The sequence below is a fragment of the Pristiophorus japonicus genome, chromosome 19, assembly GCF_044704955.1.
Source record: "Pristiophorus japonicus isolate sPriJap1 chromosome 19, sPriJap1.hap1, whole genome shotgun sequence".
NCBI lineage: Eukaryota > Metazoa > Chordata > Chondrichthyes > Pristiophoridae > Pristiophorus > Pristiophorus japonicus.
Window position 1 is genome coordinate 35,172,961 of NC_091995.1, and position 27,231 is coordinate 35,200,191.

The 27,231-nt window shown below is 46.5% G+C and overlaps 1 protein-coding gene across 1 annotated transcript in view; it reads right to left on the reverse strand.

The window, feature by feature from the left end:
- Positions 1 to 5,788: 5,788 nt before the first annotated feature.
- The window catches only part of LOC139230170 (complement C3-like), a 70,908-nt gene continuing 49,465 nt past the window's right edge, over positions 5,789 to 27,231 (reverse strand). The window contains exons 7-12 of the mRNA XM_070862011.1: positions 17,782 to 17,845; positions 16,531 to 16,598; positions 15,726 to 15,807; positions 13,618 to 13,685; positions 9,592 to 9,715; positions 5,789 to 5,972 (exon numbers count right to left, since the gene is read on the reverse strand). Of these exons, the coding sequence (XP_070718112.1) occupies positions 9,600 to 9,715; positions 13,618 to 13,685; positions 15,726 to 15,807; positions 16,531 to 16,598; positions 17,782 to 17,845 (398 nt within the window). The 3' untranslated portion in view covers positions 5,789 to 5,972; positions 9,592 to 9,599. The remainder of the gene's footprint in view (positions 5,973 to 9,591; positions 9,716 to 13,617; positions 13,686 to 15,725; positions 15,808 to 16,530; positions 16,599 to 17,781; positions 17,846 to 27,231) is intronic.

Consider the following 27,231-nt stretch of genomic DNA (forward strand, 5'->3'; position numbering starts at 1 on the left):
TGATAGGGAGACTAGAACTAGAGGGCATGATCTTAGAATAAGGGGCCACCCATTTAAAACTGAGTAAAGGAGACATTTCTTCTCTCAGAGGGTTGTAAATCTGTGGAATTCGCTGCCTCAGAGAGCTTTGGAAGCTGGGATATTGAATAAATTTAAGACAGAAATAGACAGTTTCTTAAACGATAAGGGGTTATGGGGAGCAGGCGGGAAATTGGACCTGAGTCCATGATCGGATCAGCCATGATCTTATTGAATGGTGGAAACATAGAAACATAGAAACATAGAAAATAGGTGCAGGAGTAGGCCATTCGGCCCTTCTAGCCTGCACCGCCATTCAATGAGTTCATGGCTGAACATGCAACTTCAGTACCCCATTCCTGCTTTCTCACCATACTCCTTGATTCCCCTAGTAGTAAGGAGCAGGCTCGAAGGGCTGTATGGCCTACTCCTGCTCCTATTTCTAATGCTCTTATGTTCTTATAAATGCAAGTCTTGCTTTCTTTTGCACGATTAGTGCATGGTCAGTACATTCTTTATTTTCCATTCCTGTACATTTTCCCAAAGGTTAATTTCTTTACCCTGACACATTGGGGTAGAAATTCGTCCAGGACGATGTCAGCGGTATGATTTGCCGCAGCCAATATTGGGCAGGGCATATAGGAGCTGGGTCATGTAATTCCGCCCTGTTTTATCTCTGATACCTGGTCGGCCACGCGTTATACAACCCTCCCAATTTTCCTTTTCATTAACTGCAATCAGGGAAAATCGGAATGGGCGATTAGGAGCACAGTGGTAATGTTACTGATCTAGTAATTCAGAGGTCTGGACTAATGATCCAGTAGACATGAGTTCGAATCCCACTTTGGGAATTTAAATCCAGTGAATTAAATAAATGTGGAATAAACAGCTAGTATCAGTAACAGTGACTTTAAACTAGACCTTCTGTAAAAACCCACCTGGTTCACTCATGTCCTTTAGGGAAGGAAATTGTCCGGCCTATATGTGACTCCAGAGAAATGTGGTTGACTCTTCACAGCCCTCTGAAATGGCCTCGCAAGCCACTCAGTTATATCAACTGTTACTAAGAACTCCCTGCCTAACAGCACTGTGGGAGCACCTTCACCACACGGACTGCAGCTGTTAAAGAAGAAGGCTTACCGCCAGCTTCTTGAGGGCGATTAGGGATGGGCAATAAATGCAGGTCTTGCTGGCGACGCCCACATCCTGCGAACGACTTTAAAAAAACACCAATCCTGTTATACACGATTACCGAAAGTTAAAATGACTCCCTGCCTTTTGTGTGAGGCTAGTAGTTTTTCTTCATGGCTGGGCCCATGAAGGGGCCACCTCTGTCCTGCTCAGAAGAGCTGGGTGAGTTCCTTGACCTTCTGGCTGTCCCGTCCTCAAGTACCTGTTGCTGCTCACTGGTGCTGTTTCATTCACTACATTCAGCCCCTCTACCTCACTATCTAACCCAGTGTTGTCCACTATTTTAACCACTTGCCACACGAGATTCATTGAAAGAAAGACTTGTATTTATATAGCGCCTTTCATGACCTGAGGACATCCCAAAGCATTCAACAGCCAACAAAGCACTTTTGAAGTGTAGTCACTGTAGTAATGTAGGAAACGCGGCAGCCAATTTGCGCACAGCAAGCTCCCACAAACAGCAATGTGATAATGACTTGATAATCTGTTTTGTAGTGATATTGATTGAGGGATAAATATTGGCCGGGACACCAGGGACTCCTCCATCACCATCGCTGGGTATGTTCTGTCCCACCGGCAGGACAGGTCCACCAGGTGTGGCGGCAGAGTGGAATACAGTCGGGAAGGAGTGGCCCCGGGAGTCCTCAACATTGACTTCGGAACCCACGAAGTCTCATGGCTTCAGGTCAAGCACGGGCAAGAAAACCTCCTGCTGATTACCACCTACCGCCCTCCCTCAGCTGATGAATCAGTGCTCCTCTATGTTGAACACAACTTGGAAGAAGCACTGAGAGTATCAAGCAAGGGCACAGAATGTACTCTGGATGGGAGGTTTCAGTGTCCGTCACCAAGACTGGCTCAGTAGCACCACTACTGACCGAGCTGGCCGAGTCCTGAAAGACATCGCTGCCAGACTGGGTGTGCGACAGGTGATGAGAGAACCAACAGGAGGGAAAAACCTACTTGACCTCATCCTCACCAATCTACCTGTCGCAGATGCATCTCTCCATGACAGCATTGGTAGCAGTGACCACCGCACAGTCATTGTGGGGATAAAGTCCTGTCTTCAAAGTGAGGAGACCATCTATCGTGTTGTTTGGCAATGCCATCGTGCTAAATGGGATAGGTTCAGAACAGATCTAGCAGCTCAAAACTGGGAACCCATGGTGCTGTGGGCCATCACAGCAGCAGAATTGTATTCCACCACAATCTGTAACCTCATGGCCCGGAATATCCCTCACTCTACTGTTACCATCTAGCCAGGGGACCAACCCTGGTTCAATGTTAAGTGCGTGAGAGCATGTCAGGAGCAGCACCAGGCGTGCCTAAAAATGAGATGCCAACCTGAGGAAGCTGCAACACAGGACTACATCCATGCTAAAAAGCGGGAAGCAGCATGCCATAGACAGGGCTAAGCGATCCCACAATCAACGGATCAGATCAAAGCTCTGCAGTCTTGTCACATCCAGTCATGAATGTTGGTGGACCATTAAACAACTAACGGAAGGAGGCTCCATGAATATCCCCATCCTCAATGATGGCGGAGCCCAGCACGTGAGTGCAAAATACAAGGCTGAAGCATTTGCAGCCATCTTGAGCCAGAAGTGCTGATTGGATGATCCATCTCAGTCTCCTCCTGAGGTTCCTACCATCACAGAAGCCAGCCTTCAGCCAATTTGATTCACTCCACAAGATATCAAGAAGCAGCTGAGCGCACTGGATACAGCAGAGGCTGTGGGCTCTGACAACATCTTCCGCTGTCGTGGTAAAGACTTGTTCTCCAGAACTAGCCGTGCCTCTAACCAAACTGTCACAGTACAGCTGCAACAGTGGCATTTGCCCGACAATGGAGAAAACTGCCCAGGTATTTCATACACTCCCTCCATCACCGGCGCACCATATGCAATCTACAAGCTGCACTGTAGCAACTGGCCAAGGCTTCTCCAGCTACACCTCCCAAACCCACGACCTCTAACACGTACAAGGTGCAGGGTTACACACTAGATACAGCCTTTGCTGTATCTAGTGCGCTTAGACATTTCTTGATATCACATGGAGTGAATCGAATTGGCTGAAAACTGGCTTATGTGATGGTGCGGACCTCAGGAGGAGGCTGAGATGGATCATCCAATCGGCACTTCTGGCTGAAGATGGTTGCAAACGCTTCATTCAGCCTTGTATTTTGCACTCGCGTGCTGGGCTCCGCCATCATTGAGGATGGTGACATTCATGGAGCCTCCTTCTCCCTTTAGTTGTTTAATGCATGGGAACACCACCACCTCCAAGTTCTTCTCGAAGACACAGACTATCCTGATTTTGAAATGTATCATTGTCGCTGGATCAAAATCCTGGAACTCCCTCCCCGACAGCACTGTGGGAGCACCTTCATGGACTGCAGCGGTTCAAGAAGGTGGCTCACCATCACCTTCTCAAGGGGCAATTGGGTACGGGCAATACATGCTGGCCTTGCCAGCGATGCCCACATCCGGAACGAATAACAAAAAAAAATGGATGCCGTGTTTCCTACGTTACAACAGTGACTACACTCCAAAAGTACTTCATTGGCTGTAAAGCGCTTTGGGACATCCGGTGGTCGTGAAAGGCACTATATAAAAGCAAGTTTTTCTTTTTATTTCATACAGAACTGCTAAAATATTTTTAAAGCTATTATAGATATACGCCAAGCTTTTAACTAATCCAAAATCTCCACACTGTAACGCCGAGAGTTCCACCGTTGACATGTAGAATGGAAAGGTCCTCTAACCAGTTATGTATAGTGGCAGAAAATTGTATCTGTGAAAGTTTTTTGTCCCTGCGTTCATTCAGGAGAAACCCAGAGACAGGTCAGTGTAATGTATGCACCTGTGAGTATGCTTGTCTTTCAGTTCTGCGCGGAGGGGTTTCCTGTACGGGCTGCTCCTGCACACTCTCCACCTTGCCATCCTCGTCTGCCGTCCGGACACGCCATGGCGCACCATCTTGCCGTCTGGAGGAGGCGGGGATCCCCAATTGATTGCACTCTATGCGGGAGTCCTCCCTCTATTTATTGGGGATTTGGCCTGGAGGGTGTTGCATGGAGCAGTCCCGTGCAACAAGTTTTTAAGTCGGTTCACGGGCTCCCAGGCCGCCTGCAATTTCTGTGGTCTGGAAGAGTCCATGTTCCACGTTTTTATTGAGTATGCGAGGTTGCAGCCCCTCTTCCATTACTTGAAGGGGCTGCTCCTCAAATTCTCTTTGCACTTCAGTCCCACGCTCCTGATCTTTGGGCACCCTTTGCGGAGGGAAGCGGACAGGTCAGAGCGCCTCCGCGTAGGACTGCTCCTGGGCACGGCCAAGGGGGCCATCAGCCGGTCCAGGCAGCGGGCAGTCGAGAGGGTCGTTCAGCCCGACTGCCTGCCTCTCTTCTGTGCTTACATCCGAGCAAGGGTGTCCCTGGAGATGGAGCACGCTGTGTCCACCGGTACGCTCGCGGCCTTCCGCGCGAGGTGGGCGCCGGAGGGACTGGAGTGCATCATCACCCCTGGCAACCAAATTTTAATTTGATGTTTTTTGTCTAAAATGTAATTTGTTTCTTGTGCCAGTTTTAGTGCCCCCTTTTAGCCAGGGGGCATTTGTATAATTTGTGTTTTTAGTGCCCTCAAAAAAACACCCCAAAAAAAACAAAGGGGCACTTGTTTGAAAATGTTTCGAGTGTCCCCCTGCCTTTAATCAGGGGGCACTTGATTTAATTGTCTTCAACTAAAATAGTTGTAGAGCTGTTGACCCCTCCTTTAATCAGGGGGCACTTGATTGTTTTCTACAAAATAGTTGTAGAGCTGTTGAATGTCCCCCAGATCGGGGGCACGATTTAATGTTTATGATTTAATGTCGATTGTTTATTCCAAAAGAGTTGTAGAGCTGTTGAGTTGTGAGTGGCTTATCCAGTCACGTGATGTTCACATGACTCAATAAAACCCCAGCCAGTTGGGTTCGGGGGATCCACGATGAGGCAGGTGGATGTAAGCGTGGTGGATGAACTGTAATGTGTAGTGTGATTGTTCAACTTTTTGCTAATAAACAAACTAGTTCTTAATAGCAATGTGTTGCTATGAATTCTTAAGCAAAGAACCCACAAAGCAAATACATTACCGTTAGAATGTGGGATTTGCTACCACACGGAGTGGTTGAGGCGAGCTGGACACATACACGAGAGAGAAAGGAATAGAAGGATATGTAGATGGGGTGAGATGAAGTCGGGTGGGTGAAAGGGTGGAACATAAAGACCGGCACGTCCAGTTGGGCCGAATGGCCTGCTTCTGTCGATATAAAAACCAACACTTGATACTCCGGGCAATGGGACATAGGTGTAATGGGAAAAAGAGCAGTTCAGGGCCGAGGTTAGCATGCGTTTCCTGAATCAAAAAGTGATTGGACTTCTGGGAAGAGGCAACAAAGGTCCAAAGACGAGAGTAGATGCTAGCAGGTGCTGTGATTGGAGTTCATTAATTTTTCTCGTGGACTGTGATCAAGATGAAAAGATTGACTGCCCTCATTTGTACTGGCCTTTGTGATATTGTGACAGCATGAGAAACTCTGTTAGTACCGCACACATGACTTTATTCCGTTACAATGTGCTGCGAATGCAGCCTACATTCAGCCTGGATTAATCAATGTTACTGAGAGCTGGACAGCCATTCCTTCCAGGGACCTCAATCAACAGAAGGTGCTGTTGTTTCCATTCTTGCATCTTAATCCATCCGAGACGTAGGGCCAGGATCACTCAGCTGAAACGCAAATCGAAGATTTTTGACGGGTTTTGAAATTAGAAAAGCAGAGTATAAGAATGTCTTGTTGCAATTATCTAGGGCCCTGGTGAGACCACACCTGGAGTATTGTGTACAGTTTTGGTCTCCTTACCTCAGGAATTATATACTTGCCACAGAGGGAGTGCAATGAAGGTTCATCAGACATAAGAACATAAGAAATAGGAGCAGGGGGAGGCCATTTGGCCTCTCGAGCCTGCTCCGCCATTCAATAAGGTCATGGCTGATCTGATCCTGGCCTCAGCTCCACTTCCCCGCCCACCATCCAAATCCTTTATCGTTCAAAAATCTGTCTATCTCCACCTTAAATATATTCAATGACCCAGCCCCCACAGCTCTCTGGGGCAGAGAATTCCACAGATACACGACCCTCTGAGAGAAGAAATTCCTCCTCATCTCAGTTTTTCTTATTCTGAAACTATGCCCCCTTGTTCTAGATTCCCCCCACGAGGGGACATATCCTCTCGACGCCTATCCTGTCAAGCTCCCTGAGAATCTTGTATGTTACAATAAGATCACCTCTCATTCTTCCAAACTCCAATGAGCGTCGGCCCAATTTGCTCAACCTTTCGTAATAAGACAACACCTTCATTGGGACTGATGCCTGGGATGGGGGGATGGTCCTATGAGGAGAGATTGAGTAGACGAGGCCTATATTCTCTAGAGTTTAGAAGAATGAGCGGTGATCCCATTGAAACATACAAAATTCTTACAGGGCTTGACAGGGTGGATGCAGGGAGGATGTTTCCCCTGGCTGGGGAGTCCAGAACCAGGGGTCACAGTCTCAGAATTAGGGGTCGGCCATTTAAGACTGAGATGAGGAGAAATCTCTTACTCAGAGGGTGGTGAATCTTTGGAATTCTCTACCCCAGAGAGCTGTAGAGGCTCAGTCATTGAATATATTCAAGACAGAGATCGATAGGTTTTTGGATATTAAGGAAATCGAGGGATTTGGGGATAGTGCGGGAACGTGTTGAGGCAGATCAGCTATGATCTCAATTGAATGGCGGAGTAGGCTCGAGGGGCAGAATGGCCTACTCCTGCTCCTATTTCTTATGATCTTATGTTGCTTTACAGGAGTGTTTGTTTCTGACAGTATTATCGGGCCCGGCTGCAATAGGAACATTTTTCATATTTTTGTGCTGAACCACATTTGTGAGGGGGGGATTCACAGTTCCACAGTGGGCAATATTTCAGGAATTTTCTCAACCTGTTTCCGTGGCCCAAGGAATGCATTAACATCTGCATGTTTTTGCAGGCCACTGCAATGTATGCACCTGTGAGTATGCTCACAGGTAACTAAAACAGTCGTATAGCTGTTGCTCTGCGGTCCGGAGGAGTTCGCATTCCATGTTTATGTTCAGTGTGTGAGGTTGAAGCCCCTCTTCCATTATTTGAAGGGGCTGCCCCTCAAATTCTGTTTGCACTTCAGTCCCACACTCCTGATCTTTGGGCACCCTGTGCGGAGGGGAGCGGGCAGGTCGGAAGGTCTCCTCGTAGGACTGCTCCTGGACACGGCCAAGGGGGCCATCAGCCGGTCCAGGCAGCGGGCGGTCGAGGGGGTCATTCTGCCCGACTGCCTGCCTCTCTTCCATGGTTATATTCGAGCGAGGGTGTCCCTGGAGATGGAGCACGCGGTGTCCACCGGTACGCTCGTGGCCTTCCACGAGAGGTGGGCGCCGGAGGGACTGGAGTGCATCACCGCCCCCGGCAACCAAATTTTAATTTGATTTTAATGTCTAAAACTTAATTTGTTTATTGTGCTGGTTTTAGTGGCCTCCCCTGCCCCCCTTTTAGCCAGGGAGCACTTGTATAATTTGTGTTTTTAGTGCCCTCAAAAAAACCCAAGGGGGCACTTGTTTGAAAGTTTTTGGTGTGTGTCCCCCCTTTAATCATGGGGCACTTGATTTAATTGTTTTCTCCAAAAATAGTTGTAGAGCTGTTGCTCTGCAGTCTGGAGGAGTCCGTGTTCCATGTTTATGTGGAGTGTGTCAGATTGCAGCCCCTCTTCCAATATTTGAAGGGGCTGCTCCTCGATTTCTGTCTGCACATCAGTCCCACACTCCTGATCTTTGGGCACCCTAAGCGGAGGGGAGTGGGCAGGTCGGAAGGCCTCCTCGTAGGACTGCTCCTGGGCACGGCCAAGAGTGCCTTCAGCCGGTCCAGGCAGCGGGCGGTCGAGGAGGTCGTTCAGCCTGACTGCCTGCCTCTCTTCCGTGGTTACATTCGAGACAGGGTCTCCCTGAAGATGGAGCACGCGGTGTCCACCGGTACGCTCGCGGCCTTCCATGAGAGGTGGGCGCTAGAGGGACTGGAGTGCATTATCATCCCCGGCAGCCAAATTTTAATTTGATTGAAGTTTCCTTTAAAGTTTTATTTGAGAATTTGTGGGTCCTAGTGCCATTATTAAATGGGGCACTTGATTGAATGTTACTTTAAAATATTTGTAGAGCTGTTGCATTGTGAGCGGCTTAGCCAGTCACGTGAGGTTCACAAGACTCAATAAAACCCCAGCCAGTTGGGTCTTGGTCATACACGATGAGGTATGCAGTTGTGAGCCTGGTGGATGAACTGGTAATGTGCAGTGTGATTGTTAAACCTTTGTTAATAAGCCAACAAGTTCTTAATAGCAATGTGTTGCTATTAACTCTTAAGCAAAGAACCCATGAAGCAAATACATTACAGTCACCAGAATTCCCATTCCATACTGTATGATCTCAAGATAGCTTCCGTATGTTAGTGTCTGCATGAGTGACTGTTTGTGTCTTCTCCCTCTCTCTATCTGTCGCTATCTCTCTCTTTGGGCCTAACGTTAAACGATCTCGCCGGAAAGCAATTTTTACACCCCACCCAATATTGCCTCTGATAACTTCAATGTAAAACTAAGGTTGCGCCCGATCCCCCTCAACTTTGTGATGAGTGCGGTTAACATTTCCTACTCCCTCCCCAGCCAAGGTGTCAGCTGGTAAGAAACGATGGAGGAACATCTTTCCCCAGCAATTAATGGCTTCTCCCAGTAATTGTGCACTTACTTTCAATTCAAAACCGTTCGAATACCATTAAAACATCACATTGTGTGGAGAATTGGTATAGGATGGGTTCCTAACATCACCCCTGTGCTCGCTGACCTACATTGGCTTCCGGTTAAGCAATGCCTCGACTTCAAAATTCTCATCCTTGTTTTCAAATCCCTCCATGGCCTCGCCCCTCCCTATCTCTGTAATCTCCTCCAGCCCCACAACCCCCCGAGATGGCTGCGCTCCTCTAATTCTGCCCTCCTGAGCATCCCTGATTATAATCGCTCAACCATCGGTGGCCGTGCCTTCTGTTGCTTGGGTCCCAAGCTCTGGAACTCCCTCCCTAAACCTCTCCGCCTCTGTACCTCAATCTCCTCCTTTAAGACGCTCCTTAAAACCTACCTCTTTGACCAAGCTTTTGGTCACCTGTTCTAATATCTCCTTTTGTGTCTCAGTGTCAAATTTGTTTTATGATAACGCTCCTGTGAAGCACCTTGGAACACTTGACTACATTAAAGGTGCTACATAAATACAAGTTGTTATTGTATTGGTTTAGAACTTGCCAGTCTAATTAGTCGTCTCCATGGAGATGTGCCTCTCCTTCTCTCGCCAGCGCAGTTGATGAAATCCTGGGTTGGAAATCGTTTCCATCCAATCGAACCTCCTTATGTTTAGCGAGACATAGTCCTTTTAAAATAAGGAATGCAAGTGAATATACAAGATATTGGAACTGATGTGGATTAAATTGTAATTCGGGACTGGTATAGAAACATAGAAACATAGAAAATAGTTGCAGAAGTAGGCCATTCGGCCCTTCTAGCCTGCACCGCCATTCAATTAGTTCATGGCTGAACATTCAACTTCAGTACCCCATCTAACTCCTTTTTGAATATATTTAGTGAATTGGCCTCAACAACTTTCTGTGGTAGAGAATTCCACAGGTTCACCACTCTCTGGGTGAAGAAGTTCCTCCGCATCTCGGTCCTAAATGGCTTACCCCTTATCCTTAGACTGTGACCTCTGGTTCTGGACTTCCCCAACATTGGGAACATTCTTCCTGCATCTAACCTGTCTAACCCCGTCAGAATTTTAAATGTTTCTATGAGGTCCCCTCTCATTCTTCTGAACTCCAGTGAATACAAGCCCAGTTGATCCAGTCTTTCTTGATAGGTCAGTCCCGCCATCCCGGGAATCAGTCTGGTGAACCTTCGCTGCACTCCCTCAATAGCAAGAATGTCCTTCCTCAGGTTAGGAGACCAAAACTGTACACAATACTCCAGGTGTGGCCTCACCAATGCCCTGTACAACTGTAGCAACACCTCCCTGCCCCTGTACTCAAATCCCCTTGCTATGAAGGCCAACATGCCATTTGCTTTCTTAACCGCCTGCTGCACCTGCATGCCAACCTTCAATGGCTGATGTACCATGACACCCAGGTCTCTTTGCACCTCCCCTTTTCCTAATCTGTCACCATTCAGATAATAGTCTGTCTCTCTGTTTTTACCACCAAAGTGGATAACCTCACATTTATCCACATTATACTTCATCTGCCATGCATTTGCCCACTCACCTAACCTATCCAAGTCGCTCTGCAGCCTCACAGCATCCTCCTCGCAGCTCACACTGCCACCCAACTTAGTGTCATCCGTGTATGGTGCGCCTCTAATTTTATCCAATATACAACTGAAATAATGTAATTTTTTTTATATGTGTCCACCAGAGTACCTACAACATCAAAGTTCTCTAAAACTGGAGGAATGTGGTATACTTACCATTCATCACAAACTGATCTTAACTTCAACTCCACTTTCCTGCCTCTTCCCCATAACTCTTGCCTCCCCTATAGTTCAAGAATCTGTCTATCTCAGCCCTGAATATATTCAATGACTCAGCTCCACAGCTCTCTGGGTAGAAAATTTCAAAGATTCACGAAGAAATTCCTCCTCATCTCCATCTTAAATGGGCGATCCCTTATTCTGAAACTATGCCCCCTAGTTCTACCCTATGTAAACTGGGTGATCCAAAACTGGGCTGCCCGTGTCCTAACTCACACCAAGTCCTGTTTACCCATCACCCCTGTGCTCGCTGACCTACATTGGCTCCCAGTTAAGCAACGCCTCAATTTCAAAATTCTCATCCTTGTTTACAAATCCCCTCCCTATCTCTGTAACCTCCTTCAGCCTCACAACCCCCCCCCCTCACCCCCGAGATATCTGCGCTCCTCCAATTCTGCCCTCTTGAGCATCCCTGATTATAATCTCTCAACCATTGTGGCCGTGCCTTCAGCAGATGGGCCTTAAGCTCTGGAACTCCCTCCCTAAACCTCTCCGCCTCTCTACCTCTCTTTCCTCCTTTAAGACACTCCTTAAAACCTACCTCTTTGACCAAGCTTTTGGTCATCTGCTGTAATTGTTCAAACGTGGCTCGATGTCAAATTTTTGTTTTATAACACTGCTGTGAAGTGCCTTGGGACGTTTTACTACGTTAAAGGTGCTATATAAATACAAGTTGTTGTTGTTATAGTTCTAGATTCCCCCACGAGGGGAAACATCCTCTCAGCATCTGCCCTGTCAAACCCGCTCAATATCTCATACTTTTCAATAAGATCACCTCTCATTCTTCTGAACTCCAATGAGTACAGACCCAACCTGCTCAACCTTTCCTCATAAGTCAACCCCCTCATCTCAGGAATGAACCTGGTGAACCATTTCTGAACTGCCTCCAATGCAAGTATATCCCTCCTCAACTCAGGAGACCATAACTGTATGCAGTTAGGCAGAATGGCCTATTTCTGTGCTGTAAATACTTTGGGCTAGAAATTCGATTGGACAGCGTCCCTCACACGGGTCGGAAGAGGGGCGCTAAAGGGTTTGCAGCCGCGAGCGCCGGCATTTGGGCCGGTCTGCAAATTCAGCGTACCCGTGGCGCTGAGGAGTATCGCCCGGGAGCATCACGCCGGTGTGCAATGTCCCCGGTATCGACACGGCATGACCCCGCCAGAGAAAGCTGGTGTGCAGAGCTGTCCTGGGGTGCCAAGGGAAGGATTGACTCGAGGAGGTAAATGGGATTGATTTTTTTTTTGCCATTTAACTTTGTTTGGGATGCGTACAGTTTTGGTCTCTGAATTTCAGGAAGGATATACTTGTATTGGAGGCTGTTCAGAGAAGGTTCACTAGGTTGATTCCGGAGATGAAGGGGGCTGACTTATGAAGATAGGTTGAGTCGGTTGGGCCTATACTCATTGGAGTTCAGAAGAATGAGAGATGATCTTATCGAAACATATAAGATAATGAGAGGACTCGACAAGCTGGATACAGAGAGGATATTTCCACTCACAGGGGAAACTAAAAGTAGGGGGCATAGAATAAGGGGTCGTCCATTTAAAACTGAGATGAGGAGGAATTTCTTCTCTCAGAGGGTTGTAAATCTGTGGAATTCTCTGCCCCAGAGAGCTGTGGAGGCTGGGTCATTGAATATATTTAAGGCGGCGATGGACAGATTTTTGAGCGATAAGGGAGTAAAGGTTTATGAGGAGCGGGCGGGGATGTGGAGCTGAGTCCATGATCGGATCAGCCATGATCTCATTGAATGGCGGAGCAGGCTCGAGGGGCCGTATGGCCTACTCCTGCTCCTATTATGTTCTTATGTATTGTACAGGGCATTTGTTTTGTGTTTTTTATCTTTTGCAGGGATGCCTCTCTTAGGACGCTCCGAAGCCGGCTCTTTAGCAGCAGATTATTTGTTGCTCACCCGGCCTAGTGCCCCCAGGAGACGTGTGAACACTTCACTTAGCGCTCTGGTCCACTCTCAGGGCGCAAGAACTGAATTTGTTGCATGCCGACGCAAACCGTTACCCGGCGCCAAATTTAGCGACCGCCCGACATTAACGCCTCAACAAAACGTTCAACCAAATGTCCAGCCATTCGACTTTCCATGGGAGCAGTCGCGATCCTTCACCGACAGCTCGAGGGGTGACCCGCGAAAACGGCAGAGGAACAGCAAAGGCAGTGTTTGACGCCATTTCACCGGGGTTTCTGCGATTTCCCGCCAGAGCTACAGGGAACGCGGGTGAATTTCTTTTTCGTTTTACCGCCGCGCAGAAAGTGGGCAGTGGTGGATCGGCTATCCGCCGTAGATCCCGCCCCATTTTCCAAAGGTCAAAGATCGCGCGATGTGCAGAACGGGCCCTGGGTCCACCACGCGGGTTGTCCATTTGGGCGGGAAAAGTGAAGATTTACCCCGACCCTCGGGAGCACCTCTGAACGCAAGCTCGACTTTCTGAATCTTTGTCCGCGCGAACGCAGGTGACTGAGAAATTGTCAGGATCTTCCCACTGGACAGGGCAAGTCACCTTACTTATCCCCTCAACAAAAACTTATTATCTGGTCATTATCACAGTGCTGCTTGTGGGAGCTTGCTGTGCACAAATTGGCTGCCGCGTGTCCCTCATTAACGCAGTGACTACATTCCAAAAGTACGTCATTGGCTGCAAAGCGCTTTGAGATGTCCGGTGCCCGTGATTGGCGCTATATAAATGCAAGTCTTTCTTTTTCTTTACTAAAGCGCCCGTTACAATTGAATGTGCTCACCATCTTCCGCAGACATGCTCAGAACCTGAATCTCCCAGGACTGCGGAAGATGAATATCAGATATTAACCTGCAAGACAAAAGGAGAATCTTTAACTGATTCTATCTTGGCTTTTCCGTTCGATATGCTCTGTAGAAGCAGCCGCCAAGGCCTGAAGCGCTGAAATTCCTACGTTAAAGGCGCTATATAAATGCAGTTTACTGTTGTTGTTCCCTGTTGTGGCTCAGCGGGTAGCACTCTCTCTCGCCCTGAGTCGGAAGGTCGTGGGGTCAAGTCCCACTCCAGGGGCTTGAGCACCAAAGAAAAATCTAGGCTGACACTCCCAGTGCAGTGCTGAGGGAGCGCTGCACTGTCGGAGGTGCCGTCTTATGGATGAGATGTTAAACCGAGGCCCCGTCTGCTCTCTCAGGTGGGCGTAAAAGATCCCATGGCCCTATTTCGAAGAAGAACAAGGGAGTTATCCCAGGTAACCTGGCAAATATTTATGCCTCAATCAACGTAACAAAAAAAAACAGATGATCTGAGTCATTATCACATTGCTGTTTGCGTGAGCTTGCTGTGCGTAAATTGGCTGGCCCGTTTCCCACATTACAACAGTGACTACACTCCAAAAGTACTTCATTGACTGTAAAGTGCTTTGAGACGTCCGGTGGTCATATAAATGCAAGTCTTTCTTTTCTTTCCCTTCATACATCCACACATGATGGAGTATTGAACCAAACTTCACTGGCTGTAAAGCACCTTGGGGCATCTGGTGCTCGTAAAAGGCGCTACTTAAATGCAAGTCTTTCTTGCAATTAAAATTTGAAAAATCATTCGAAATTTCAGCACTGTAGAAAAGTTCTTACTATCATAACTTGTCAACCATCTCCACCCCTTGAATATTTATACCCTAATTAAAAAATGAGGACAGTGAGAGACTGCAGTACCAACAACAACTTGTATTTATTTAGTGCCTTCAATGTAGTAAAGTGTCCCAAGGCGCTTTAAAGGAGCGCTACTGAACATAATTTGACACCGAGCCACATAAGGAGAAATTAGGGCAGGTGACCAAAACCTTGGTCAAAGAGGTAGGTTTTATGGAGCCTCTTAAAGGAGGAAAGAGAGGTGGAGAGGTTTAGGGAGGGAGTTCCAGAGGGTATTGGTAAGGCCGCACCTGGAGTACTGCGTGCAGTTTTGATCACCTTACTTAAGGAAGGATATACTAGCTTTGGAGGGGGTACAGAGACGATTCACGAGGCTGATTCCGGAGATGAGGGGGTTACCTTATGATAATAGATTGAGTAGACTGGGTCTTTACTCGTTGGAGTTCAGAAGGATGAGGGGTGATCTTATAGAAACATTTAAAATAATGAAAGGGATAGACAAGATAGAGGCGGAGAGGTTGTTTCCACTGGTCGGGGAGACTAGAACTAGGGGGCACAGCCTCAAAATACGGGGGAGCCAATTTAAAACCGAGATGAGAAGGAATTTCTTCTCCCAGAGGGTTGTGAATCTGTGGAATTCTCTGCCCAAGGAAGCAGTTGAGGCTAGCTCATTGAATGTATTCAAGTCACAGATAGATAGATTTTTAACCAATAAGGGAATTAAGGGTTACGGGGAGCGGGCGGGTAAGTGGAGCTGAGTCCACGGCCAGATCAGCCATGATCTTGTTGAATGGCGGAGCAGGCTCGAGGGGCTAGATGGCCTACTCCTGTTCCGAATCCTTATGTTCTTATGTTGGGGCCCAGGCAGCTGAAGGCACGGCCACCGATGGTTGAGCAATTATAATCAGGGATGCTCAAGAGGGCAGAATTAGAGGAGCGCAGATATCTCGAGGGCGGGTTTGTGGGGCTGGAGGAGATTACAGAGATCGGGAGTGGCGAAGCCATGGAGGGATTTGAAAACAAGGATAAGAATTTTTAAATTGAAGCACTGTGGGACTGGGAACCAATGTAGGTCAGCGAGAACAGGGGTGATGGGTGAGCGGGACTTGGTGTGAGTTAGGACACGGGCTGCCAAGTTTTGGATCACCCCTAATTTATGGAGGGTAATGAAGTGGGAGGCTGGGCAGGGGTGCGTTGGAATAGTCAAGTCTCGAGGTAACAAAGGCATGGATGAGGGTTTAACCTGGATATTTTATTTCCTGGAACAGTATTCAGCTTCCACATTGAGCTGCCATTGAATGTCGGACTTATCAGGTGACCACGATCTAGAGAGCGGAGAGAGAAAAACAAGAATTAATGGGGAAGTCAGTGAGGTAGAATCTCGGCATGGGTGCTTGCAATCTTTGGTCCTGTTGGGACCCAAATGGGGTGTCACACCGTTTTACAGCATTACTACCGGATTCTGGCCAACCTTCGGCTGAAGATCTGGAATGAACTGCCTGAAGGGGTGTTGGAAGCTGATTCAATAGCAAGTTCCACAAAGGGAATTGGAATAATACTTGAAAAGAGAGAAGATCGAAGATTACGGCGAAAGATCAGGTGTGGGGGGGGGGGGGGGGGGCCGGGGGGGAAGTGGGATTAATTGTGTTGCTCTTCCAAAGGGACAGCACAGGCACGATGGACCGAGTGGCCTCGTACAGTGCTGTCGCATTCTAAGGGGGTGAAACCGGTCATGCGTGGGGATGTACAACAGGCGGAATGGTATTTGCTGACCATTTCAGGGGGCAGTGATATACCATTCTATGGGGTGAATTGGACTGAATAGCGGGCACAGAGTGTAACAGGTGACCCTGCGTGGTACTGCCTGTGCTGCAACCCGCAAATATCCAATCTCACGGTCTCCCCGTGACTCGACGGTAAATGTTGACTCTTAAGCTTACTCACTACTTATTACATTTGCACAGGCAACTCAGGAGTTCTGCCCTCCATTATCACTCGAAGGCCAAATTACCTTACTGAAACGCCCCGTTACAATGGAGTTTGCTCACCATCTTTTACGGACGTATTGAGGGCCTGAATCTTCCAGGAGCTGGGAGGATGGTTATCCGATATTGAGCTGCAAGGCAAAGGGGGAAACTTTTACTGCTTATATATTCCCTCTCTTGGCTTTTCAGCTCGATATGTTATGGAGAAGAATATACATAGGTTCACCAGACTGATCCCTGGGATGGGGGGATTGTCCTATGAGCAGAGATTGAGTAGACTAGGCCTATATTCTCTGGAGTTTAGAAGAATGGGAGCAGATCTCAGTGAAACGTGTGAAATTCTTGCAGGGCTAGACAGGGTGGATGCAGGGAGGATGTTTCCTACTGGCTGGGGAGTTTAGAATCAGGGGTCACAGTCTCAGAATAAGGGGTCGGCCATTTAGGACTGAGATGGGGAGGAATTTCTTCACTCAGAGGGTGGTGAGTCTTTGGAATTCTCTACCCCAGAGGGCTGTGGATGCTCAGTCGTTGAGTATATTCCAGATCGATAGATTTTGGGATATTAAGGGAATTAAGGGATATGGGGATAAGGCGGGAAAGTGGAGTTGAGGAAGAAGATCAGCCATGACCTCATTGAGTGGCGGAGCAGGCTCGAGGGGCCGCTGTATAAATTGCAGGTGTTCCCTCTCCATACAGCCACACATGATGGAGCATTGGACCAAACAATATACGGAAACATGAGGGCGGGCCACATCGTCCGCATGTCCCAAAACAAGCGCTCCACTCAGAGCACCGACACGGCAAGCCAGTCCCAGGTGGCATTTATATAGCGCCTTTAATGTAGGAATTCCAGAGTTTAGGGCTTAGGCAGCTGTTTCTCTATAAGAACATAGGAGCAGGAGTAGGCCATTCAGCCCCTCGAGCCTGCTCCGCCATTCAGTAAGATCACGTCAGAGGAAACTCTTCAAGGACACCCTCAAAGCCTCCTTGAAAAAGGGCACCATCCCCTGGGAATCCCCGGCCCAAGACCGCCCAAAGTGGAGGAAGAGCATGCAGGAAGGCACTGAACACCTCGAGTCTCGTCGCTGGGAGCACGCGGAGGCCAAGCGCAACGAGCGGAAGGAGCACACAACAACCCCGGCACCCCACCCACCCCATCCCTTCAACCACCGTCTGTCCCACCTGTGACAGAGACTGCAGGACCCTCATTGGTCTCTTCAGTCACCTGCGAACTCATTTTAATGTGGAAGCAAGTCTTCCTCGACTCCGAGGGACTGCTGAAGAAGGAGATAAGGGTGGTGTATATTACTATACCTGGATGTTTTATTTCCTGGAACAGTCCTCAGCCTCCGCATTGAGCTGACATTGAACGCAGGACCTATCAGGTGACCATGATCGAGAGAGCGGAGAAAAAAAAAACAAGAATTAATGAAGAAGTCAGTGAGGTCGAAGTTCCGCATGGGTGCTTCCAATCCTTGGTCCTGTTGGGACCCAAATGGGGTGTCACACCGTTTTACAGCATTACTACCGGATTCTGGCCAACCTTCGGCTGAAGATCTGGAATGCGCTGCCTGAAGGGGTGTTGGAAGCTGATTCAATAGCAAGTTCCACAAAGGGAATTGGAATAATACTTGAAAAAGAACAATTGTGCAGGGCTGCGGGGAAAGAGCAGGGTGGGGAGTGGGGCTAATTGGACCGCTCTTCCAAAGGGACAGCACAATGGGCCGAGTGGCCTGCCCCTGTGCTGCAGGCTTCGAAAGGGGTGACACTGGACAATCGTCTGCTTATGTGCGATGTTGCTCCCTATCACGCAACGGCCAATTTTAAGCCTGAGGCAAATCAGGAGTTCTGTCGTTCGTTATCACTTGAACGTGAGCCGTAATGGTGGGTAAAGGAGAATCAGCGGCAGGAAATAGCACGGCCTCTACGATCGCAGGTCATAACGTCGGCAATATATTGCCACAAACCCGGTAGAAACTCCGGAAAAGAAACATATTTACACAGTGCCTTTCACGACCACTGGACGTCTCAAAGCGCTTTACTGCCAATTAAGTACTTTTGCAGTGTAGTCACGATAGTAATGTAGGACATAGATACTATGCGGATCTGTTAATTCTACCCCATGTCATGTGTGGAAAGTGCTGCGCTGTATCAGCACCATGCCCTGTAAAATGATTCTTCTGCTGCTCCAGTATTGGTAATGTTATCTTGATCTTCAGCTCTCCTGTCTTTCAGAACTTACGTTTTAAGGTCGGATGGGGTAGAACGTCGTTGTCGTATCAGCAGCTTGTTATTATGGCCCGCTTGATATTCAGTTTTCTTGAAGGCAGCTTTGGCTTTTCTCCTGGAATACCCTTCCTCCCACCCTGCACCCAGTAAGGACTCTATTGCATTCTCCCAGTTTCTCCAACTCCGTCGCATCTGTTCTGACGGTGCCACCTACCACACTAGTGTCTCTGACATCGTCTTCCTTTTTTCCTCAACCCAAGGATTCCCCTCCACCGTGGTTAACGTGGCCCTCAACCGTGTCCGTTCTATTTGCCGCTCCTCTGCTCTCACCCTTTCCTCTCCCTCTCAGAACCACGACAGGGTTTCCCTTGTCCTCACCTTTGACCCCACCAGCCTCCACCTTCAACGGATCATCCTCCGCCATTTCCGCCACCTCCAGCGGTGATCCCATCTTCCCCTCCCCTCCCCTCTCAGCATTCCGGAGGGACTGCTCCCTCCGCGACAGCCTAGTCCATTCTGCAGTCACCCCCAGCAGCCCCTCCCCTTCCCTTGGCACCTTTCTGTGCAAGTGCAGGAGATGCAACACCTGCCCTTATACCTCCTCTCTTCCCACCGTCCAGGGCCCCAAATACTCCTTCCTGGTGAAGCAGCGATTTACTTGTACTTCTTTCAAGTTAGTATTCGCTGCTCACGAAGTGGTCTCCTCTACATTTGTTTTCGCTTGTCTCCGTTGGTTTTGCACCCAGAATCCAGTGAAATCTGGGTGGAATCGGTCGAACTAGCGCCGCAAGATTGAGGGGCAATTCGAAAGCTAGGTGAGTTATGCTCGGACTTTTCTATGCCCCTCTTGCAGGGAACATTAAGACGGACTGCAAAAGTTTCGATAGATATGTGAAGAGAAAAAGGTTAGTAAAGACAAATGTAGGTCCTCTGCAGTCAGAATCAGGGGAAGTCATAACGGGGAACAAAGAAACGGCAGACCAATTGGTTCGGTATTCACTGAGGAGGACACAAACAACCTTCCGGATATAAAAGGGGTCAGAGGGTCTAGTAAGAAGGAGGAACTGAGGGAAATCTTTATTAGTCGGGAAATTGTGTTGAGGATTGAAGGCCGATAAATCCCCAGGGCCTGATGGACTGCATCCCAGAGTACTTAAGGAGGTGGCCTTAGAATTGGCAGATGCATTGACAGTCATTTTCCAACATTCCATAGACTCAGGATCAGTTCCTATGGAGTAGAGGGTAGCCAATGTAACCCCACTTTTTAAAAAAGGAGGGAGAGAGAAAACAGGGAATTATAGACCGGTCAGCCTGACAGTGGGTAAAATGATGGAATCAATTATTAAGGATGTCATAGCAGCGCATTTGGAAAGAGGTGACATGATAGGTCCAAGTCAGCATGGATTTGTGAAAGGAAAATCATGCTTGACAAATCTTCTGGAATTTTTGAGGATGTTTCCAGTAGAGTGGACAAGGGAGAACCAGTTGATGTGGTGTATTTGGACTTTCAGAAGGCTTTCGACAAGGTCCCACAGAAAAGATTAATGTGCAAAGTTAAACCACATGGGATTGGGGCTAGTGTGCTGATGTGGATTGAGAACTGGTTGGCAGACAGGAAGCAAAGTGTAGGAGTAAATGGGTACTTTTCATAATGGCAGGCAGTGACTAGTGAGGTACCGCAAGGTTCTGTGCTGGGGCCCCAGCTGTTTACATTGTACAGTAATGATTTAGACGAGGGGATTAAATGTAGTATCTCCAAATTTGCGGATGACACTAAGTTGGGTGGCAGAGTGAGCTGCGAGGAGGATGCTATGAGGCTGCAGAGTGACTTGGATAGGTTAGGTGAGTGGGCAAATGCATGGCAGATGAAGTATAATGTGGCTAAATGTGAGGTTATCCACTTTGGTGATAAAAACAGAGAGACAGACTATTATCTGAATGGTGACAGATTAGGAAAAGGGGAGGTGCAACGAGACCTGGGTGTCATGGTACATCAGTCATTGAAGGTTGGCATGCAGGTACAGCAGGCGGTTAAGAAAGCAAATGGCATGTTGGCCTTCATAGCGAGGGGATTTGAGTACAGGGGCAGGGAGGTGTTACTACAGTTGGTGAGACCACACCTGGAGTATTGTGTACAGTTTTGGTCTCCTACCTTGAGGAAGGACATTCTTGCTATTGAGGGAGTGCAGCGAGGGTTCACCAAACTGATTCCCGGGATGGCGGGACTGACCTATCAAGAAAGACTGGATCAACTGGGCTTGTATTCACTGGAGTTCAGAAGAATGAGAGGGGATCTCATAGAAATGTTTAAAATTCTGATGGGTTCAGACAGGTTAGATGCAGGAAGAATGTTCCTAATGTTGGGGAAGTCCAGAACCAGGGGTCACAATCTGAGGATAAGGGGTAAGCCATTTAGGACCGAGATGAGGAGAAACTTCTTCACCCAGAGAGTGGTGAACCTGTGGAATTCTCTTACCACAGAAAGTTACTGAGGCCAATTCACTAAATATATTCAAAAAGGAGTGAGATGTAATCCTTACTACTGGGGGGATTAAGGGGTATGGCGATAAAGCAGGAATGGAGTACTGAAGTTGCATGTTCAGCCATTAACTCATTGAATGCTGGTGCAGGCTCGAAGGGCCGAATGGTCGACTCGTGCACCTATTTTCCATGTTTCTATGTTTCTATCCCAAGTTTCTGGAACTAATTCCCCAGCTTCTGGAACTAAATCCTGAGTTTCTGGAACTAAATCCCGAGTTTCTGGAGCTAATTCCCCAGTTCCTGGAGCTAATTCCCCAGTTTCTGGAACTAATTCTTCAGTTTCTGGAGCTAATTCCACAGTTTCTGGAACTAATTCCACAGTTTCTGGAGCTAATTCCCCAGTTTCTGGAACTAATTCCACAGTTTCTGGAGCTAATTCCACAGTTTCTGGAACTAATTCCCCAGTTTCTGGAGCTAATTCCTCAGTTTCTGGAGCTAATTCCACAGTTTCTGGAACTAATTCCCCAGTTTCTGGAACTAATTCTCCAGTTTCTGGAACTAATTCCACAGTTTCTGGAACTAATTCCACAGTTTCTGGAGTTAATTCCACAGTTTCTGGAGTTAATTCCACAGTTTCAGGAACTAATTCCCCAGTTTCTGGAACTAATTCCCCAGTTTCTGGAACTAATTCCCCAGTTTCTGGAACTAATTCCACAGTTTCTGGAACTAATTCCCCAGTATCTGGAACTAATTCCCCAATTTCTGGAACTAATTCCACAGTTTCAGGAGCTAATTCCACAGTTTCTGGAACTAATTCCATAGTTTATGGAACTAATTCCACAGTTTCTGGAACGAATTCCACAGTTTCTGGAACTAATTCCCCAGTTTCTGGAGCTAATTCCACAGTTTCTGGAACCAAATCCACAGTTTCTGGAACTAAATCCACAGTTTCTGGAGCTAATTCCACAGTTTCTGGAACTAAATCCTCAGTTTCTGGAACTAATTCCCCAGTTTCTGGAACTAATTCCCCAGTTTCTGGAACTAATTCCACAGTTTCTGGAACTAATTCCACAGTTTCTGGAACTAATTCCCCAGTATCTGGAACTAATTCCCCAGTTTCTGGAACTAATTCCACAGTTTCAGGAGCTAATTCCACAGTTTCTGGAACTAATTCCATAGTTTATGGAACTAATTCCACAGTTTCTGGAACGAATTCCACAGTTTCTGGAACTAATTCCCCAGTTTCTGGAGCTAATTCCACATTTTCTGGAACTAATTCCACAGTTTCTGGAACTAATTCCACAGGTTCTGGAGCTAATTCCACAGTTTCTGGAACTTATTCCCCAGTTTCTGGAACTAATTCCCCAGTTTCTGGAACTAATTCCTCAGTTTCTGGAAGCAATTCCACAGTTTCTGGAGCTAATTCCACAGTTTCTGGAACTAATTCCACAGCTTCTGGAGCTAATTCCATAGTTTCTGGAACTAATTCCCCAGTTTCTGGAACTAATTCCCCAGTTTCTGGAACTAATTCCACAGTTTCTGGAACTAATTCCACAGTTTCTGGAGTTAATTCCACAGTTTCTGCAACTAATTCCACAGTTTCTGGAACTAATTCCCCAGTTTCTGGAACTAATTCCCCAGTTTCTGGAACTAATTCCCCAGTTTCTGGAACTAATTCCCCAGTTTCTGGAGCTAATTCCACAGTTTCTGGAACTAATTCCATAGTTTATGGAACTAATTCCACAGTTTCTGGAACGAATTCCACAGTTTCTGAAACTAATTCCCCAGTTTCTGGAGCTAATTCCACAGTTTCTGGAACTAAATCCTCAGTTTTTGGAACTAATTCCCCAGTTTCTGGAACTAATTCCACAGTTTCTGGAACTAATTCCCCAGTTTCTGGAACTAATTCCCCAGTTTCTGGAACTAATTCCACAGTTTCTGGAACTAATTCCCCAGTTTCTGGAACTAATTCCACAGTTTCTGGAACTAATTCCCCAGTATCTGGAACTAATTCCCCAGTTTCTGGAACTAATTCCACAGTTTCAGGAGCTAATTCCACAGTTTCTGGAACTAATTCCATAGTTTATGGAACTAATTCCACAGTTTCTGGAACGAATTCCACAGTTTCTGGAACTAATTCCCCAGTTTCTGGAGCTAATTCCACATTTTCTGGAACTAATTCCACAGTTTCTGGAACTAATTCCACAGGTTCTGGAGCTAATTCCACAGTTTCTGGAACTTATTCCCCAGTTTCTGGAACTAATTCCCCAGTTTCTGGAACTAATTCCTCAGTTTCTGGAAGCAATTCCACAGTTTCTGGAGCTAATTCCACAGTTTTTGGAACTAATTCCACAGTTTCTGGGACTAATTCCATAGTTTCTGGAACTAATTCCCCAGTTTCTGGAACTAATTCCCCAGTTTCTGGAACTAATTCCACAGTTTCTGGAACTAATTCCACAGTTTCTGGAGTTAATTCCACAGTTTCTGCAACTAATTCCACAGTTTCAGGAACTAATTCCCCAGTTTCTGGAACTAATTCCCCAGTTTCTGGAACTAATTCCACAGTTTCTGGAACTAATTCCCCAGTTTCTGGAACTAATTCCACAGTTTCTGGAACTAATTCTCCAGTATCTGGAACTAATTCCCCAGTTTCTGGAACTAATTCCACAGTTTCAGGAGCTAATTCCACAGTTTCTGGAACTAATTCCATAGTTTATGGAACTAATTCCACAGTTTCTGGAACGAATTCCACAGTTTCTGGAACTAATTCCCCAGTTTCTGGAGCTAATTCCACAGTTTCTGGAACCAAATCCACAGTTTCTGGAACTAAATCCACAGTTTCTGGAGCTAATTCCACAGTTTCTGGAACTAAATCCTCAGTTTTTGGAACTAATTCCACAGTTTCTGGAACTAATTCCCCAGTTTCTGGAGCTAATTCCCCAGTTTCTGGAACCAAATCCACAGTTTCTGGAACTAATTCCACAGTTACTGGAGCGAATTCCACAGTTTCTGCAGCTAATTCCACAGTTTCTGGAGCTAATTCCACAGTTTCTGGAGCTAATTCCACAGTTTCTGGAACTAATTCCACAGTTTCTGGAACTAATTCCACAGTTTCTGGAACTAATTCCCCAGTTTCTGGAACTAATTCCACAGTTTCTGGAACTAGTTCCTCAGTTTCTGGAACTAATTCCACAGTTTTTGGAACTAATTCCCCAGTTTCTGGAGCTAATTCCCCAGTTTCTGGAACTAATTCCACAGTTTCCGGAACTATTTCTTCAGTTTCTGGAACTAAATCCACAGTTTCTGGAACTAATTCCCCAGTTTCTGGAACTCATTCCACAGTTTCTGGAACTAATTCCCCAGTTTCTGGAACTCATTCCACAGTTTCTGGAACTAATTTCTCAGTTTCTGGAACTAACTCCTCAGTTTCTGGAACTAATTCCACAGTTTCTGGAAGTAATTCCACAGTTTCTGGAACTAATTCCACAGTTTTTTCTGGAACTTATTCCACAGTTTATGGATCTAATTCCTCAGTTTCTGGAACTAATTCCTCAGTTTCTGGAGCTAATTCCACAGTTTCTGGAGCTAATTCCACAGTTTCTGGAGCTAATTCCACAGTTTCTGGAACTAATTCCACAGTTTCTGGAACTAATTCCTCAGTTTCTGGAACTAATTCCTCAGTTTATGGAGCTAATTCCACAGTTTCTGCAACTAATTCCACAGTTTCTGGAGCTAATTCCTCAGTTTCTGGAACTAATTCCTCAGTTTCTGGAGCTAATCCCACAGTTTCTGGAGCTAATTTCTCAGTTTCTGGAACTAATTCCCAGTTTCTGGAGCTAATTCCACAGTTTCTGGAACTAATTCCCCAGTTTCTGGAACTAATTCCCCAGTTTCTGGAACTCATTCCACAGTTTCTGGAACTAATTCCTCAGTTTCTGGAACTAACTCCTCAGTTTCTGGAGCTAATTCCACAGTTTCTGGAAGTAATTCCACAGTTTCTGGAGCTAATTCCTCAGTTTCTGGAACTAATTCCCCAGTTTCTGGAGCTAATTCCCCAGTTTCTGGAGCTAATTCCCCAGTTTCTGGAACTAATTCCCCAGTTTCTGGAGCTAATTCCACAGTTTCTGGAACCAAATCCACAGTTTCTGGAACTAAATCCACAGTTTCTGGAGCTAATTCCACAGTTTCTGGAACTAAATCCTCAGTTTTTGGAACTAATTCCCCAGTTTCTGGAACTAATTCCACAGTTTCTGGAACTAATTCCCCAGTTTCTGGAGCTAATTCCCCAGTTTCTGGAACCAAATCCACAGTTTCTGGAACTAATTCCACAGTTACTGGAGCGAATTCCACAGTTTCTGCAGCTAATTCCACAGTTTCTGGAGCTAATTCCACAGTTTCTGGAGCTAATTCCACAGTTTCTGGAACTAATTCCCCAGTTTCTGGAACTAATTCCCCAGTTTCTGGAACTAATTCCACAGTTTCTGGAACTAGTTCCTCAGTTTCTGGAACTAATTCCTCAGTTTCTGGAACTAATTCCACAGTTTCTGGAACTAATTCCACAGTTTCTGGAACTAATTCCACAGTTTCTGGAACTAATTCCCCAGTATCTGGAACTAATTCCCCAGTTTCTGGAACTAATTCCACAGTTTCAGGAGCTAATTCCACAGTTTCTGGAACTAATTCCATAGTTTATGGAACTAATTCCACAGTTTCTGGAACGAATTCCACAGTTTCTGGAACTAATTCCCCAGTTTCTGGAGCTAATTCCACATTTTCTGGAACTAATTCCACAGTTTCTGGAACTAATTCCACAGGTTCTGGAGCTAATTCCACAGTTTCTGGAACTTATTCCCCAGTTTCTGGAACTAATTCCCCAGTTTCTGGAACTAATTCCTCAGTTTCTGGAAGCAATTCCACAGTTTCTGGAGCTAATTCCACAGTTTCTGGAACTAATTCCACAGCTTCTGGAGCTAATTCCATAGTTTCTGGAACTAATTCCCCAGTTTCTGGAACTAATTCCCCAGTTTCTGGAACTAATTCCACAGTTTCTGGAACTAATTCCACAGTTTCTGGAGTTAATTCCACAGTTTCTGCAACTAATTCCACAGTTTCTGGAACTAATTCCCCAGTTTCTGGAACTAATTCCCCAGTTTCTGGAACTAATTCCCCAGTTTCTGGAACTAATTCCCCAGTTTCTGGAGCTAATTCCACAGTTTCTGGAACTAATTCCATAGCTTATGGAACTAATTCCACAGTTTCTGGAACGAATTCCACAGTTTCTGAAACTAATTCCCCAGTTTCTGGAGCTAATTCCACAGTTTCTGGAACTAAATCCTCAGTTTTTGGAACTAATTCCCCAGTTTCTGGAACTAATTCCACAGTTTCTGGAACTAATTCCCCAGTTTCTGGAACTAATTCCCCAGTTTCTGGAACTAATTCCACAGTTTCTGGAACTAATTCCCCAGTTTCTGGAACTAATTCCACAGTTTCTGGAACTAATTCCCCAGTATCTGGAACTAATTCCCCAGTTTCTGGAACTAATTCCACAGTTTCAGGAGCTAATTCCACAGTTTCTGGAACTAATTCCATAGTTTATGGAACTAATTCCACAGTTTCTGGAACGAATTCCACAGTTTCTGGAACTAATTCCCAGTTTCTGGAGCTAATTCCACAGTTTCTGGAACTAATTCCCCAGTTTCTGGAACTAATTCCCCAGTTTCTGGAACTCATTCCACAGTTTCTGGAACTAATTCCTCAGTTTCTGGAACTAACTCCTCAGTTTCTGGAGCTAATTCCACAGTTTCTGGAAGTAATTCCACAGTTTCTGGAGCTAATTCCTCAGTTTCTGGAACTAATTCCCCAGTTTCTGGAGCTAATTCCCCAGTTTCTGGAGCTAATTCCCCAGTTTCTGGAACTAATTCCCCAGTTTCTGGAGCTAATTCCACAGTTTCTGGAACCAAATCCACAGTTTCTGGAACTAAATCCACAGTTTCTGGAGCTAATTCCACAGTTTCTGGAACTAAATCCTCAGTTTTTGGAACTAATTCCCCAGTT